Genomic DNA, 14,880 nt, shown 5'->3' on the forward strand with positions numbered 1-14,880 from the left:
CTAGTCTACCTGTCTATTCTCTCTAGACGATTGTACACATGTGTTACCTCTAGTCTACCTGTCTATTCTCTCTAGACGATTGTACACATGTGTTACCTCTAGTCTACCTGTCTATTCTCTCTAGACGATTGTACACATGTGTTATCTCTAGTCTACCTTTCTACTCTCTTTAGACGATTCTTTACCTTGTGTTTCCTCTCTCCGTGTATTGCAGGACTTAGTGTAGCCGTGGTAGATGATTGTTCACCTGTGTTTCCTCTCTCAGTTTTAATAATATTACCTGTCTTAAATGTGATATGTAACAAACAAAATTCTAAAAAAGTCATGTCATACTCCTGCCATATATTCTGTCATCATACATTGTTTGAATCGGTAAGAGCTCATGTTATCCTGTATGTCCTGTACCGTAGATAAAGATGACTACTTACGTATTCCATTTCTCCGTGTATTGCAGGGCTTTAGTGACCGTGGTAGATGCCCAGCTATGCGGTTGGCGGACATTCGGAAGCTCTTACCTCAACACGGTGCAGCGCTACCGACCCTGTAGCGACGAGTGCAGGACGGTGCGGCCGATGACAACGTGCCGATGCAGCTTCAGCCTCACAGCCTTGTGCTACACCACTGATGATGATGATTGAATGATTGTGTAGCATACACCACTGATGATGATGATGGTGATGATGATGATGATGGTGATGATGATGATGATGATGGTGGGGATGATGATGATGGTGATGCTCGTGGTGGTGATGATGATGCTGCTGTGGCTGGTGGTGATGATGGTGATGATGATGATGATGATGGCGATGGCGACGTGTCGTGCAGCTTCAGCCTCACAGCCTTGTAGCATCCGCCACTGATGATGGTGATGATGATGATGAGGATGCTGATGGTGATGATGATGATGATGATGATGGCGATCATGATGATGATGATGATGATGGCGATGGCGACGTGCCGATGCAGCTTTAGCCTTACAGCCTTCTAGCATCTGCCACTGATGATGGTGATGATGATGATGAGGATGAGGATTATGATGATGATGATGAAGATGGCGGTGATGATGATGGTGATGCTCGTGGTGGTGATGATGATGCTGCTGTGGCTGGTGGTGGTGATGATGATGATGATGATGATGATGGCAACGGCGGCGACGATGACGATGACGCCGATGGTGCTGTCATATCATGGAATCTATGCTGTTGCTTGCCATGGAAAGTAATTTATTACTCTATAAGGGTTTAACAGCTTGGTGTGGACTGCTGCAGGGAATGGTCATAATGGTGTGATAGTGCATTGTCACCTGTTTGGATTTAATTTCCCGTGGTGAAAGTTGGAGATTTGGGTTATGACTCTAAACAGAAAGCAATCAGAGCAAATCACTGTGTCCACCATCTTCTGCTATTCCCCACAGTATCGTCACACAGTACGATGTACGTGTGTTTGCATCTCACAGAGCCGTGTATTAGTGTTAGAATGGATATATTTATATTATATACATATATCAGGGGTTAATAATGACAAATTATGATAATTGATGATATGTTATGACAAATAATGATTTGTCATTATAAACCCCTGATATATATATATATATATATATGACTCTGCACTTGCTGTGAGAACAACAATGCATTAGGTTATTATTCTGGATTCAGAATGGAAACAGGCAAGCAGACAGATATGCTGGTCATGATCACTGCAAAATAACACTTTAATTACATCATCTATCAGAGTTCAGTGCATAAGGATTTAATACACAGGCACTTGAAGTGTTTCAATCAAAAATAATGCGAAATAAAAATGAAATGTATTTACTACCAAAGTCTTAATGTTTCTTTACTCTCTTTCTCCTATTATTGCCGTTATTTTCGTGGAAATGCCATTCAAATGCTCCTCTGCAACACATAGGTACACCGAACGCACGCACGCCGCTGCACATTTACACTTATATATGTAGTAAGTAAATAGTAAGTATATGTACATACATAGTACCATTATATATATGTGCAGCGGCGTGCGTGCGGTGTACCTATGGGTTGCAGAGGAGAATTTGAACGGCATTTACAGGAAATTATTGCCAATAATAGGCAAAAGAGAGTAGAGAAACATTCTTCGTCTCTTCTTGAGTCATCCAATGCCGTGCGGCGTAGGTGAAGTAAAAAAAAAAAGAGAAACATTAAGACTTTGGTAGTAGGTCTAAATACATTTTCGTGTTTATTTAGCTATTTTTTATTGAAACGCTCCAAGTGCCTGTGGTTTAATACGTTTCATGTGATAGGTAATATGAGCATGGTACTTAACTATCTATCTATACTTCGATGGAATTCTGTATATAATGTGATTATTGCAATTTGAGTTGTTGTTTTTATGAACACAGCACATCAGGTTTTATATGATGAATCTCGTAGCAGCACTGTGTAAAATGTGATATAAGTTAGCAAAGACGAACAGTGGTGTAATTACTTACTCATTAAGGCTGTGGTTCCTCACTGAACCTCATGGTATTGATGTAACCAGCTAATAGCGGATCAAAGTCAAGTAAACGCCCTCCTATTTAAGCACACTACTCGTGATAGCTTTTCATTGACCATCATAAACACCCTCCTATATGAGCACCCTGCTCGTAATGGCTTTTGAGTGACCATCATAAACGCCCTCCTATCTAAGCACACTACTCGTGATAGCTTTTCATTTACCTTCATAAACGTCCTCCTATCTAAGCACCCTACTCGTGATGGCTTTTCATTGACCATCATAAACACCCTCCTATATGAGCACACTACTCGTTAAACGCCCTCCTATTTTAGCACCCTGCTCGTGATAGCTTTTCATTGACCATCATAAACGCCCTTCTATCTTAGAACCCTGCTTGCGATAGCTTTTCATTGACCATCATAAACGGGGTTTCAACTAGAGAAGCCCTTATTTACCATATCTTACGAATCATTTCGACGGCGTTGCAGAATCTGACCTGTAAACCAGTGTGGGGCTTTAATATGCAAGCTGCTAATTAATGAATAAGCGGTTTTCGGTGATCGCAGCGACCCATGCGGCCAGAATATCCGGTCTCTGTTGTAGCCGTTGGCTAATTAACTGACAAACGCCAGAAGCCAGCCAAGCACACGTTAAGTGATTCACTAAGTTGGCTTCCTGGGGAATTGTGTTTTGGTCCTAGCGTCGCGTCAAGCAAACTAAACGTGTAAGATGCATTTATTTTGGTTGTCGGTTTATCCAATGCAGATGTTGCTCTTCTAAATTGGTTAGCGAAGGCAGTGGTGCAAATGATTGAATACATTAGGCAGCTAACTGATGCTCAAAGCACGTGGTAGCTTTAATTGTTCGATACCCTGCTAGTAATAACGAAGATGTCACTTCTAGTACTGATATGATATTAGTGATTATAACAAGTTGCATTGTATCGGGATATCTTGCATCCATCAGGTTAATACCATTCAAATTGAGGGGGGGGGGTTGCTTGGTTCTACATTTGAATTGTGTAAATAAGGGTGTAATTTAGATAAAGAGGTGAGTAATAAGGAGGAACGTGAGAGAGATCCGTGCACAGTGCTTAGAGCAGTGGTTCTTAACCTTTTTTGAGTCCTGGACCCCTTTGAGGATCTGGTGAAAGCTACGGACCCCGCCGCCAGAAAAGTGCACACAAGCACATAAACACACAGTTTTGCATGCGCCTGGTTCACGGACCCCCTGAAGCCCATCCACGAAGCCCATCCACGAACCCCAAAGGGGTCCATACAGTTGAAGAACCTCTGGCTTAGATGAATTGTTTCTGCGACTTTTACTTACTATTAGAGCTGATTCGAACGTGTGTTTATTCGCACTTCTCTTGGCATGTCGTGAAATGCATAAAGTAATGTAGAGGTCAAATATGACATGCGAAGAATTACAGCAGCTTCAGGTTCGACTGAATGTAAGAGTTATATTCGTGGAATGGGGTATGATCGCTTATAGTTGTAGCGTTGCATTCTGACCTTAGTAGCAACACCACAGTAGACTACTCGAGTAAAGTTTCTCTACTGTACAGCACATTGATAACACATTCGGTCGATTGTAGTTATAATGAATATAATCCACCGTTCCTTGTGGTGTTATATATTAAAAACTACCAGCTCAGTTTTCCCAGAAATTCTACTGTTTAACTTATCAAGCACTAACATCTGTCCCCTTATATTTACGCATTCGACTTGTTTAATGTTTATAGTAATTCATATCTCTTTTTCTAATTTAATTTTTGCTGTGCATTGCCTTTTGACTCATGCAGACGTAAGTAATTGGTTAAAATATCACTACAAGTTTTGCCAAACAACGAATTAACGCACGCATTATTTAAGGATGGCTGCATGTGGTATAATAGAATGAGCTTTCGCCCACGTGTATTGTATCTGATAGGCAATCGTTTGTATTGTGATACTGACATTGCTCACCGATTTTATAGGTTCTCGTATAGTAGTGTTAGTTTATCACTGCACCAGACGTGGTTCTAGTCTCTGCGTTCGAAACAACGTTCTTCGGATATGTTCATGAGGACGTTCACACTCGCATGGTATCGCAACATGAGGTTTACACACTATAAGATGTCCACATCTCGGTATTCGATTATCGAAGCATGGTAACCGTGCTCGAGTTATATTATAGTTAGGCATGTTTGCTGGGATGTGTAATGTGTAAATGTGAAACACATGGAAATCAAATTAAACATCTCGTTTATTTCATTGTAAACTAATGCTATTTTACCTTAGTAAGTGCCTATCGATTCGACCGTGAACATATCTATACAGTCCGTTGACGTATATTGTATAGATATGTAACCCGATTCTACTAGTGCCTGATGTGGCAACTAGTAAAATGAACATTGTATTTTATATCTTTTTTCGTAGTTAGTGTAGTGATCTAAACTAGTTCATTCGCCTCAAACTGATGGACTGAGAACGGTCTGGTACTTCCATACAAGGAGTTTCACGTGTCTTTCAGCTTAATCATTAAACCATTGTTTATCTGATTTGTTTATCAGAAAATGTCGATAACCAGCCACTTCGCATAATATGATAACCACTGACGTCACTATTTCTTGGTTATCACATAGCTAGTTAATAGTGTCTAGTGGTTCGAGCTTATAGACATATTGCGGGTCACCTTGCTAGTACTCTTCACTAATTAATTCATTAATTAAGGAAACATGGATGATGACGATCCTTTAGCGTCTATAAGCATTTATAAGTACGTATATCTCGCCATTCTCTTTACGATGATAAATTTACCGCCATATGATTAAATGTAAGAATCTCATACTATTTAATATGTTCATGGGTTCTGTGGAAGTACAACGCATATACCAGCGTTACCACCCTGAGACATAACGCAGGATCGTGATATGTACTTATATTAATTTATTATTAAGCTTGACAGGTTAAAAATTGTAAAAATTACAAGGTACATAACTATGAAAATAACAACCGTAGATTGCACTCTCTGTGATCAGCATATCCATAGAAATTTCACCAGTATTCAAGAATCCAGATTGAAGTTTGTTTATAATATTACTTAATATAATATATTATTATTCTGATCACGGCATCGTAGAAATGCTGCAGGCTATACGGTACAATCATCTATGAGTTATAAGACTGTAAAATGGTTACAGTATTTTCTTGTATAATTTTTGTGTGATAATTTCCTTTGTTTGTCCTTGTAATTTATGAACAAACACTTGACGAATAAAAAATCATTGAAAGTAATAAACTATGGATGCTTCATTATATTCCAATTGAATTTCGAAACGGCAATACGTATGTTATATTTATCTAGTTCTTCATTTATTCATTCATTCATTTTTTCGGTGTAAGAGTAAGTTCATTGCTTGCTTGTGCACAATTCAGAAAGTTCTTTTGTTTTGATCATGCTGTTATTGTGGCAAGATCCCTGCACCGGATGTTGACACTGGCTTCGATTCCGGTTTTATCGTCGTGTCACGTGCGACGGCGACAATTGGTTGCTGCGCCGATGACGAAGTCGTGTACTCTTGTGTGCCACTCGCGATTTTCGTACGGCCTTGGGTGATATGCATGCGATATTCATCCGAAGTGAGCTGTGAAAATGCCTGACGCAGTAGTGATCTGTACTAACGGTAGCGAGGTGGTAGTGCCACCGTACGGGGGCTCTTCGGCATCTCCCCTCGTCATCGGTATCGTTGTTCCCTCGACGTTTCTCGCGCTCGTTCTCGCGCTAATGGGTCTCTACTACCTCTGCCTGAACGTCGAGGCTAACCGATACAAGCAAAACCGCAAGGCAGCGCCGAAACATGGCCGACCGACGAAGATGAGGAATGACCGGCAGGTGGGCATGTCGCGCCTCCCAGCGCCGAACGAGCGAAGCTCGAAGGCGATGCCTGGTCGGTACAGCGTGCTGACGTCGACGAAGAGACAACTACGGGCCGGTAGTAGCAGCCAGCAGCGGCCCAACTATCAGGATCTCCTTCGCGATGCAGCCAACACTGTACTGTCCGTGAGCACTAACTCGGTGTCGGTCAACAGCCATGGTTGGTCATTCCCGTACCGGTTCGTGTACGTGACCCCGCCGGCGACCGCCCGCACGCCGATAGATCCGGCGCCGGACTACGCGACGGTGTCGGATAGCGACGTCGACGCGACGAAAGCGACGCGACTTCACCACAACACGCCGACCGACTGTCGGACAACACCGTCGCCGACGCACACGGCCTTTCTGTCGGCGTCGCCAACGATGTCGTCGTCGCCGAGTCGCGCGGCGGTCGTCGGCGGTGCGGCGTCGGAGCGCCACACGACGGCGAGCACGTATCCGTCGACGCTGACGTCGCATCGCAGCGCGACGCCGGCGCTCGTGTACGACGCAGCGACGACGGAGCCGCCCAGCCGCGCGTCGACGACCGTGCATTACGTAACAAACGCCAGCTCGCCAGAGGTGAGTTGCTGAGGCGGGTGTGTTGTGTGTGTTGTGTGTGGTGGGTGTGTGTGTGTGTGTGTGTGTGTTGTGTGTTGTGAACTGAGAACCTTTTATATTGGTTATAGTGCGTCAGACGATTGCCTTCTTCCTTTTTGCCCAGCTTCATTTATTCCGTGTCATTGAGAGCATAATAATGATCCTGCACAAATAAGAAAAAATGTGTCTTGATAAATTTAGTACCGTTTCCTTTTTAACACTTTTTCTTATATATAAATAAGTTCTTATGCAAAATCATCACAAGAAATATGTTTCATGAAAGTTTAGGAATAATCACTGCACATTAGACAGCTGATTCAAAGAAATAAGCTGAACACGACTATATTCACCAAAGAGGACACAGAGTAACTGATGGCATCGTTTTAATAATGTACATTTTCATTGCAAATTGATGATATATTAACCCGCATCATGAGTATGACTGACCGCAAACAATAATAACGGACCAATATATTTTGCGATCAGCCTCACAAAACACCAAATGATTGTTTTCTGCTTGTTTTTGATTTTATTGACTGCATGTGGACACCCTTTTCGTAATCTTACAAGCAAAACCAAATGCATGTGTGTGTTGCGTGCGGCGGCGTGCGTGCGTGCAGTGCGTGCGCGTGTGTTGTGTGGTGTGTGTGTGTGCAGCGTGTACAGGGGTCCAGGGGATACCGACCTCCCCATCCCTACTGCGGCAGAAAACGCATCTGAAAGTCTAATTTCAAAAATTTCTTGGGAGGCCGCAGACCCCCCCCTTCGCGTCTCGCTACTGGTTTCCCCACCCCCCCCCACATTCAAAATGGATTTGCCGCCTGTGTGGTGTGTGGTGTGTGTGTGTGTGTGTGTGTGTGTGTTGTGTTGTGTGCGTGCGGCTGCGTGGGCGTGCGCGTGGCGCAGTGTTTTTGCTTTTTGCGGCGTGCGTCTGCGTGCGTGCTGCGTGTGTGTGTGTGTGTGGTGTGTGTGTGTTTGCGTTCGTGCGTGCTGCGTTTGTATGTGGATATGTGTGTGTGTGTGCGTGCTGCTTCATTCGTAGCGGTGTCGGCGAGCGTTCCAGTTATACATACGTTTACCTTCTACCAACCATAATAACGTTGGCGCAGCTGCAAGCAGCAGCACTCAAGCGACATTTACCAATTCTACCGCGAATAACATCAAGATAGATAATGGATATCTCCCTATTATACTACTCTGGATAAACACATCGTCATCTAGCGGCTTCCTCGTTATAGGTCACCGGCACTTTGCAGGCTCATTATCATCCTCTTAATGTCGTTTGATTGCGTGAGCACTAACTGCACACAAACAGCACAGGTATATAGAAATGATCGCGCACGGAGCACAATAAGCCTGCAACATACCCGTAATTTGACCAGATTCTCGTCTGTAATGGACGTCATGAACTGCGCCCCGGTGCGCATCGACAAAGGTTAAGAACCTTCTGATGACTTATTTGACTTTGACGACATAGGTAAGTTGCTGGCAGTGGCGTTTGGCACGTGGCGTTCAAATAGCAATTAGCTTTGTTTATGTCCTGAATAACACCACTCTGTGCAAAGATGATTAAGTTACATATAGAACAATCATAAATGGATCTTTGATTCTGCCCGACCTTGTATAAGCGTCCGCGAAAACTTAACAATATAGTTGCTACTTCCCGAACAGTCGTTGACACCGAAGGAGGTGATCGTGCAATCCATGCGAAACTCTCTATAGCCGTTCTGCACATATGTATAATTATATATATATAAAATACACATCGTATAGATAGACAATAGATATATAGATAGATAGATAGATAATAGATAATAGATAGATAGATAAATAGATAATATATAAGTAGATAGATTAATAGATAGATAGATACGATAGATAACTAGATAGAAATAATAGATAATAGATAGATAATAATATATAGATAGATAGATAGATAGATAGATAGACTAGATAGATAATAGATAGATAGATAGATAGTAGATAGATAGATAATAGAATAGATAGATAGATAAATTAAGATAGAAAATAGATAGATCTGTTACGTCTACGCGTTAGTGTTAGCCCTATATGTGGTTAGCCCGACGCGCACAGAAACTGTAAACGCTGTATAATTTGCGGGGTGTTAATTTCGCGAATTTCGTGAACGCGTCCCGACCTGCGAAAATAAAAACACGGCGAAATAATTCATAACCGAAATAATACCGAGATAATGGAGCCGTCGAATAGAATCGCGCAGCGTGCGCCTGATCGTCACTCGTTATGCAATGCAAATGTGATTGTAAACACTTTATCAGGTCCCTATAGCTTCATGATACGCTTACAGCGGGCTACAAAAGCATCAAACTTGGCCAGTGTAGCCTAATGGCATTACTATAAAATATTAGAGTGCCAATTCAATATTCCTTATAGTCCAGTCCCTTAGCTACATGATCGTGTACAGAGGCTGACAAAACATCAACTGGCACAGTTTTGTACCTATGGCAGTACTATAAATATGGTGTGATGGGCCCAATTAGATATTCCTTATAGGTCAGTCCCTTAGCTTCAAATGATCGTTTACAAAGCGCTGAAAAAGCAATCAAACTTTGGCACCAGTGTAGCGTATGCTAATAACTCTAAATATGGGTGGAGGGGTGCCATTGTAATTTATTCCTTTAGAAGAACTTACAGATGATTAAATTTTCGAAACCGCGGCCGCCTGTACATGGCGCATCTGTAACAGCTGTTAGCCCCCCCCGCCCCCCGCGCGCATACGCTATGCGCATATAGGTCGAATGGAAAGATATTAACTCCATACCGCGAACGAATTGAGTTTCATTCTAAGAAATCTAGATACCTATAACGCATCTCTTAGGCTAATGTCTCTGAAATTTTGAGTATTGAAGGCAGCGAATAATTTAATTAATTACCAAAAAAATCTACCACGTATCGCCACATAGGCATAATATATACCGCGCTAGGCCCGTAATAGTGTACTAACTCTCTATCTCGCGAAGAATTTAGAGTTACGCATTTTCTAGAAATTCTAGGATACATCATACAACACATTCTACTATGTCTCCTGTGACTTTGAGTCTTGTTAAAGCAGAATAGTAATTAATTACCCAACATATACCACGGTATCGTCATAGATAAATATAGTAGCGTCGGCATGGCCCCGTAGATTCAATGTAGCCTAACTCTACAATGATCCGCGAGGATTCGCGATTACATTTCTAAAATTACGGGCGCGGTAGGGGGGTTCGGAGTCGGGTGGTTCGAACATTTAATCATCTGTAATTCACTTCTAAGGAATATCTGCATTGGGCACCCCCTTTAATAATTATAGTACTGCCATAAGCTACAACTATGCCAAGACTTTGTCACTCCTGTAACGATTCGGCCCATATTTTGCCCTAAGGGACCTGACTACTTGCGGGTTGCTGAGTAAGCGTATACAGTACTCGAAAGGGCTTCACAACTCACCTGCGCACCTCTTTGCGTCCGTCTTCACGCAGCCGACACCAATCGGAGGTGTGCAGCGCCTGCAGAGAGTGGCTGACGACACACCACTCGACCGACGACGTCGATGCTGCTAGCAGCGCTGGCGTGTCACGACGCACCGACTACGGCGCGAGCAGCGGCGGATGTTCCCAGGGTAGCGACACGGGCCGTAGCCAGGACGTGCACAAGTGGAACAGCTCGACGCAAGGTAGTGGCATGCAGACGAGCGTAACTATCTACGTTCCGCACGACGTTGCCTCGCAGAATGCGCTGTCGAACAGCGCCGGAAGAGCGAGTGCGAGGACGTCGGTTAAAGGTGGCGCCGCGCAAGTCCCCAGGCACAATCAACCGATCGCGGACACGGAGAGGCTGCGGGTGCCTAGCGTGTATTCCCGGTCGCTGAAGAGGCAAGTTAGCGCCACGGAGCTTCCGCGCGGTGACGTCAGAGCCAGACAAGCGGACGTGACGTTAGAATGTAACAAGTCCGTCACACAGCGTGGAGTTGACAATCAATACTCCATCGATACGCACGCTACCTTCGAGTGGGATAATTATCAACCGGATTTCAGAGAATCGATGATCGGAGTTCCGTCTTCTCAGTACAACCACCTATTTCACACGCAGGAACAATGGGTGTAACAGCAGTGCGTGGACATTACATCATACAAGGAGATAGTGCATGAGATTGCGTTTTGTGTTTTGGGATTGCTCTGATCGACTTGACGTGTATTTCTCTCTATATATATATATACAGATATAAGCAGCCTACTGGGCATTTGATATTGTAGAGAAGGAATATAACGCGCATTATTAATAATTTGATTCTAATTAATAATCAGGGTCCGTTTTGCCCCTTTCTTAACTATGAGTGTGACTCTTTACCGTTTGCCGTGCAGTGCATGTTTGCCTACATTGCTTCACTTCGTGTTGTTTTCGTGTATCCAAATCCTCAATAATTCGTTTATTCAGAATTCACTGACTCGCAAGCATATCCGAACCTTTCTCTTGTGACACAGAATAACGGATAATTTGGGTGATTCTACGTGTTATTTCACTATTATCACACATCCGAGGCATTTATGAGGGCGTAGCAAACCGAGGTGGTTACCACTAGTGAGGGATGAAGCTTATTGTAACGCACGTGGGTGGGGATGTTTACTTATCTATGCGTAGGTGTGTTTGAGTTTGTTCTGAATGGAAGTTACTCTCTTGATATCACTCATAGTTCAGCTTCATGTGCCATCTCTACACCTCTGCCTTCTGCTCTCTTTGCTATGCGTGAGTACTTAGGAAAGCGACGTACAATATGCCAGGAATACGCCATGAACACGTTGTTTACATCGTGTTTATCATGAATGTATGTTATCATGAATTAACACGTTTGCATCGCGCTTATCATGAATGTATCGTATCATGAATGAACACGTTTACTTCGTGCTTATCATGAATGTATCATGTCATGAATGAACACGTTTACATCGTTCTTATCATGAATGTATCATATCATGAATGAACACGTTTACATCGTGCGTATCATGAATGAATACGTTTACACGTGCTTATCATGAATGTATCTTATCATGAATGAACACGTTTACATCGTACTATCATGAATGCATCTTATTATGAATTAACACGTTGTTTACACGTGCATATCATGAAGGTATCTTATCATGAATTGACACGTTGTTTACACGTGCATATCATGAAGGTATCTTATCATGAATTAACACGTTGTTTACACGTGCATATCATGAAGGTATCTTATCATGAATTAACACGTTGTTTACATCGTGCATATCATGAAGGTATCTTATCATGAATTAACACGTTTACATTGCGCTTATCATGAATGTATCGTGCTTATCATGTAGTAGCGACACATTGTACATTAATGAACTTTACATTACTTTGTGATCAATTCTGGTGATCGATCAGAACAATCAATCGGTACTTTCTGATGATCAATCCTGAACTGATAGAGGCCATGTCGAATAGAAATATAGCGACTTACAAACCATTTTTGGCGACTGACATAAGCGATTGACATAACCATCGCGTATATCTATTGCTGTGTGTAATAACTAGGTTGATCAAGGACGTAAGGCGGTGTTTTGTGAAGCGCGCTTATACAAGGTTACTCACGTTTAAATCACCACATACGACTGCGCTGGTAATGAATTATTGCAACTAATTTCCGATTTCTTTACGTGCTTATTAATATACAGTTGAAAATGTTTAATGAAATACACATTCACGTCCCCCTACGGGCTTGTAAATTTGCGCATACCCTTTAAATGTGTTTTCGTGCGCAAACGTCTTGACGATAACAAGCAATATAACGTGTTATTAACATTTGTACAGTGCATTTCGTTTATTTATATTTATATGCTGTAGCATTATGACATCTCACAAGCGGACATATATTTCCCTTGTTGATGCATCGGCCATGGTGGCGGCATTGCACAGCGAATAATAGAAAAAAATCTCAATGAACACCAACAGAAGATAATGAATTGTTTATAGGAAACCCGTAATTAAAAAGATTTATTTAAAATATATCTAAAAAATATCAAGAGCGTTTTAAGTATTACTTATTGCGTACTAATGCTTAATACGCTCTTGAAAATGTATATCATCGCGCGAATAAACTAACACCTTGCTTATTTACGAACGCTAACTTACTGCTTGGGTAGTAACCAAGCACAAAACTAGGTTACAGATAAAAAATGTACATAACTGCTGCGTAATATATATATAATTATAGTCAATAAACATTACAATTTAGATGTTAATTATATACATTGATGTTTATGTGATGTTTATGTTGATGGGGGCGATATTTCGTGTTTACCGGTTGAAGTAAATAGTAAATAATTATAGACGGCTACGTTTCATGCACATTCAGCGACTACGTTATGGTGAGAAAGAGAATTAGAGAAAGTTACAGATTTCGGTACCGTGTATAGTCTGTTATAAATTATCCAATATATATATGCACACTGTATTTCGCTTCTAGACACGTATAACGAAGTCGAATGAGAATGCCATGCAATAATAACGATGCTGAATTCGATATGTGATGTATATAATGTGATTCGAGATAGATCTGGAGTCGTACCTACGGGAATGTGCAATCGACAGACCTCGGCTGTTTCCGTGCCTGCATCTAACGAGTAAAGACGAGTAAGGGATTCGTGCGTTCGAGGTTTTGCAAGCGCCTTTTCGCAGCCACGCCCGACGGTCATATCAAAGTCGGTCATCATTTAAGCTTCCTGCTGCTTCTACAGACGCGTTTGCAGACAGTTTTACACCGGACTGTGAAGGCAGATACGAATCTGGATAATCACAACTGGAGGAAGATAATCGGCTAACGAGTGACAGTTACGGAGTTGATGAAAAATTTTGTTCTCGCCTTAAGCGCCGTATTGTCACATTAGTCACGAGGAAGAAGAGCGAGATACTTATACAGTAGAGGTACTATACGGTTCTATACGGTAATGTGCGGTACTGTACGGTACTGTACGTACTTCTACATAGTGAAGACGGACTGGTGCTCGCTCATTGCTCTCGTGACGGGATCGCTCTGCGCACGTGGCGCCCTCCTCGGCTTCACTCGGAACATGGCGATGGCGATGAAGGCGAAGACGAAGAAGAAGAGACCGAACGCAGCTACGACGACGAACGGGATCCAGGCGTCCATGCGCTCCTGCATGCCGTAGTGCGAGAGAAAGTCCTCTGTGTTTGCCCAACAGAGCTTCACGCCCTCCTGCTCCGGCTCGGTTATGATCAACTGTGGCCGCACCGTCGTTGTCGTCGTCGTCGCCGGCCCGCACGGGTAGCTGTAGTTGTACAGTGCTGCCATCTCGTGCTGGATCATCTCTCGGTACGCCCAGTGCGAATTCGAAACGTACATCGACCAGAAGAACACGTGCGCGTTCTTCAGTATGCGGGGATGCACGATCCAGCCGCACGACGCTCCGAGGAAGGCGACGATCAGATATGCGGCGCTGGCGGCGTTGATGTCGCGTCGGGAGACGTTGGATAGAGCGATGGCCATAAGGCGGAGACCATATATGTAGATGAACATCAGCGCTAGGTACATGCCCCACGTACTCCGAAAGCTGCTCATCTCTGCGATCCAGTATGCTGGAGCCATGTAGGCGAGCGCCGCGATGAGAGCTATCGGGATATCTCCGAGTATCTGTCGGCAGATGGGAGAGCGAATTGGAGAGTCAGACACCGACCGATAAGTTTATTTTACGGCCCATAATATTGTGGCCCTGTCTGTGTAACTCGTCGATCGCTCTGTCACCGGCTTGCGGTCGAGCGAAGGGGTTACACATGCAGGTGAGAGATATGAGTATATATATATATGGATGGATGGATGGATGGATGGATGGATGGATGGATGGATGG

General features: G+C 43.0%; 2 protein-coding genes across 2 annotated transcripts in view; one reads left to right on the plus strand and one right to left on the minus strand.

The window, feature by feature from the left end:
- The window catches only part of LOC106806328 (kelch-like protein 28), a 33,996-nt gene extending 33,358 nt beyond the window's left edge, over positions 1–638 (plus strand). The window contains exon 6 of the mRNA XM_014808235.1: positions 455–638. Coding sequence (XP_014663721.1) covers positions 455–638 — 184 coding nt within the window. The remainder of the gene's footprint in view (positions 1–454) is intronic.
- A 12,172-nt stretch (positions 639–12,810) lies between these two features.
- Positions 12,811–14,880, minus strand: part of LOC106806329 (ABC transporter G family member 2-like) — a 10,868-nt gene continuing 8,798 nt past the window's right edge. Inside the window, exon 10 of the mRNA XM_014808236.1 lies at positions 12,811–14,665. Coding sequence (XP_014663722.1) covers positions 13,994–14,665 — 672 coding nt within the window. The 3' untranslated portion in view covers positions 12,811–13,993. The remainder of the gene's footprint in view (positions 14,666–14,880) is intronic.

Source organism: Priapulus caudatus, unplaced genomic scaffold (genome assembly GCF_000485595.1).
Source record: "Priapulus caudatus unplaced genomic scaffold, Priapulus_caudatus-5.0.1 Scaffold155, whole genome shotgun sequence".
NCBI classification, from domain to species: domain Eukaryota; kingdom Metazoa; phylum Priapulida; class Priapulimorpha; order Priapulimorphida; family Priapulidae; genus Priapulus; species Priapulus caudatus.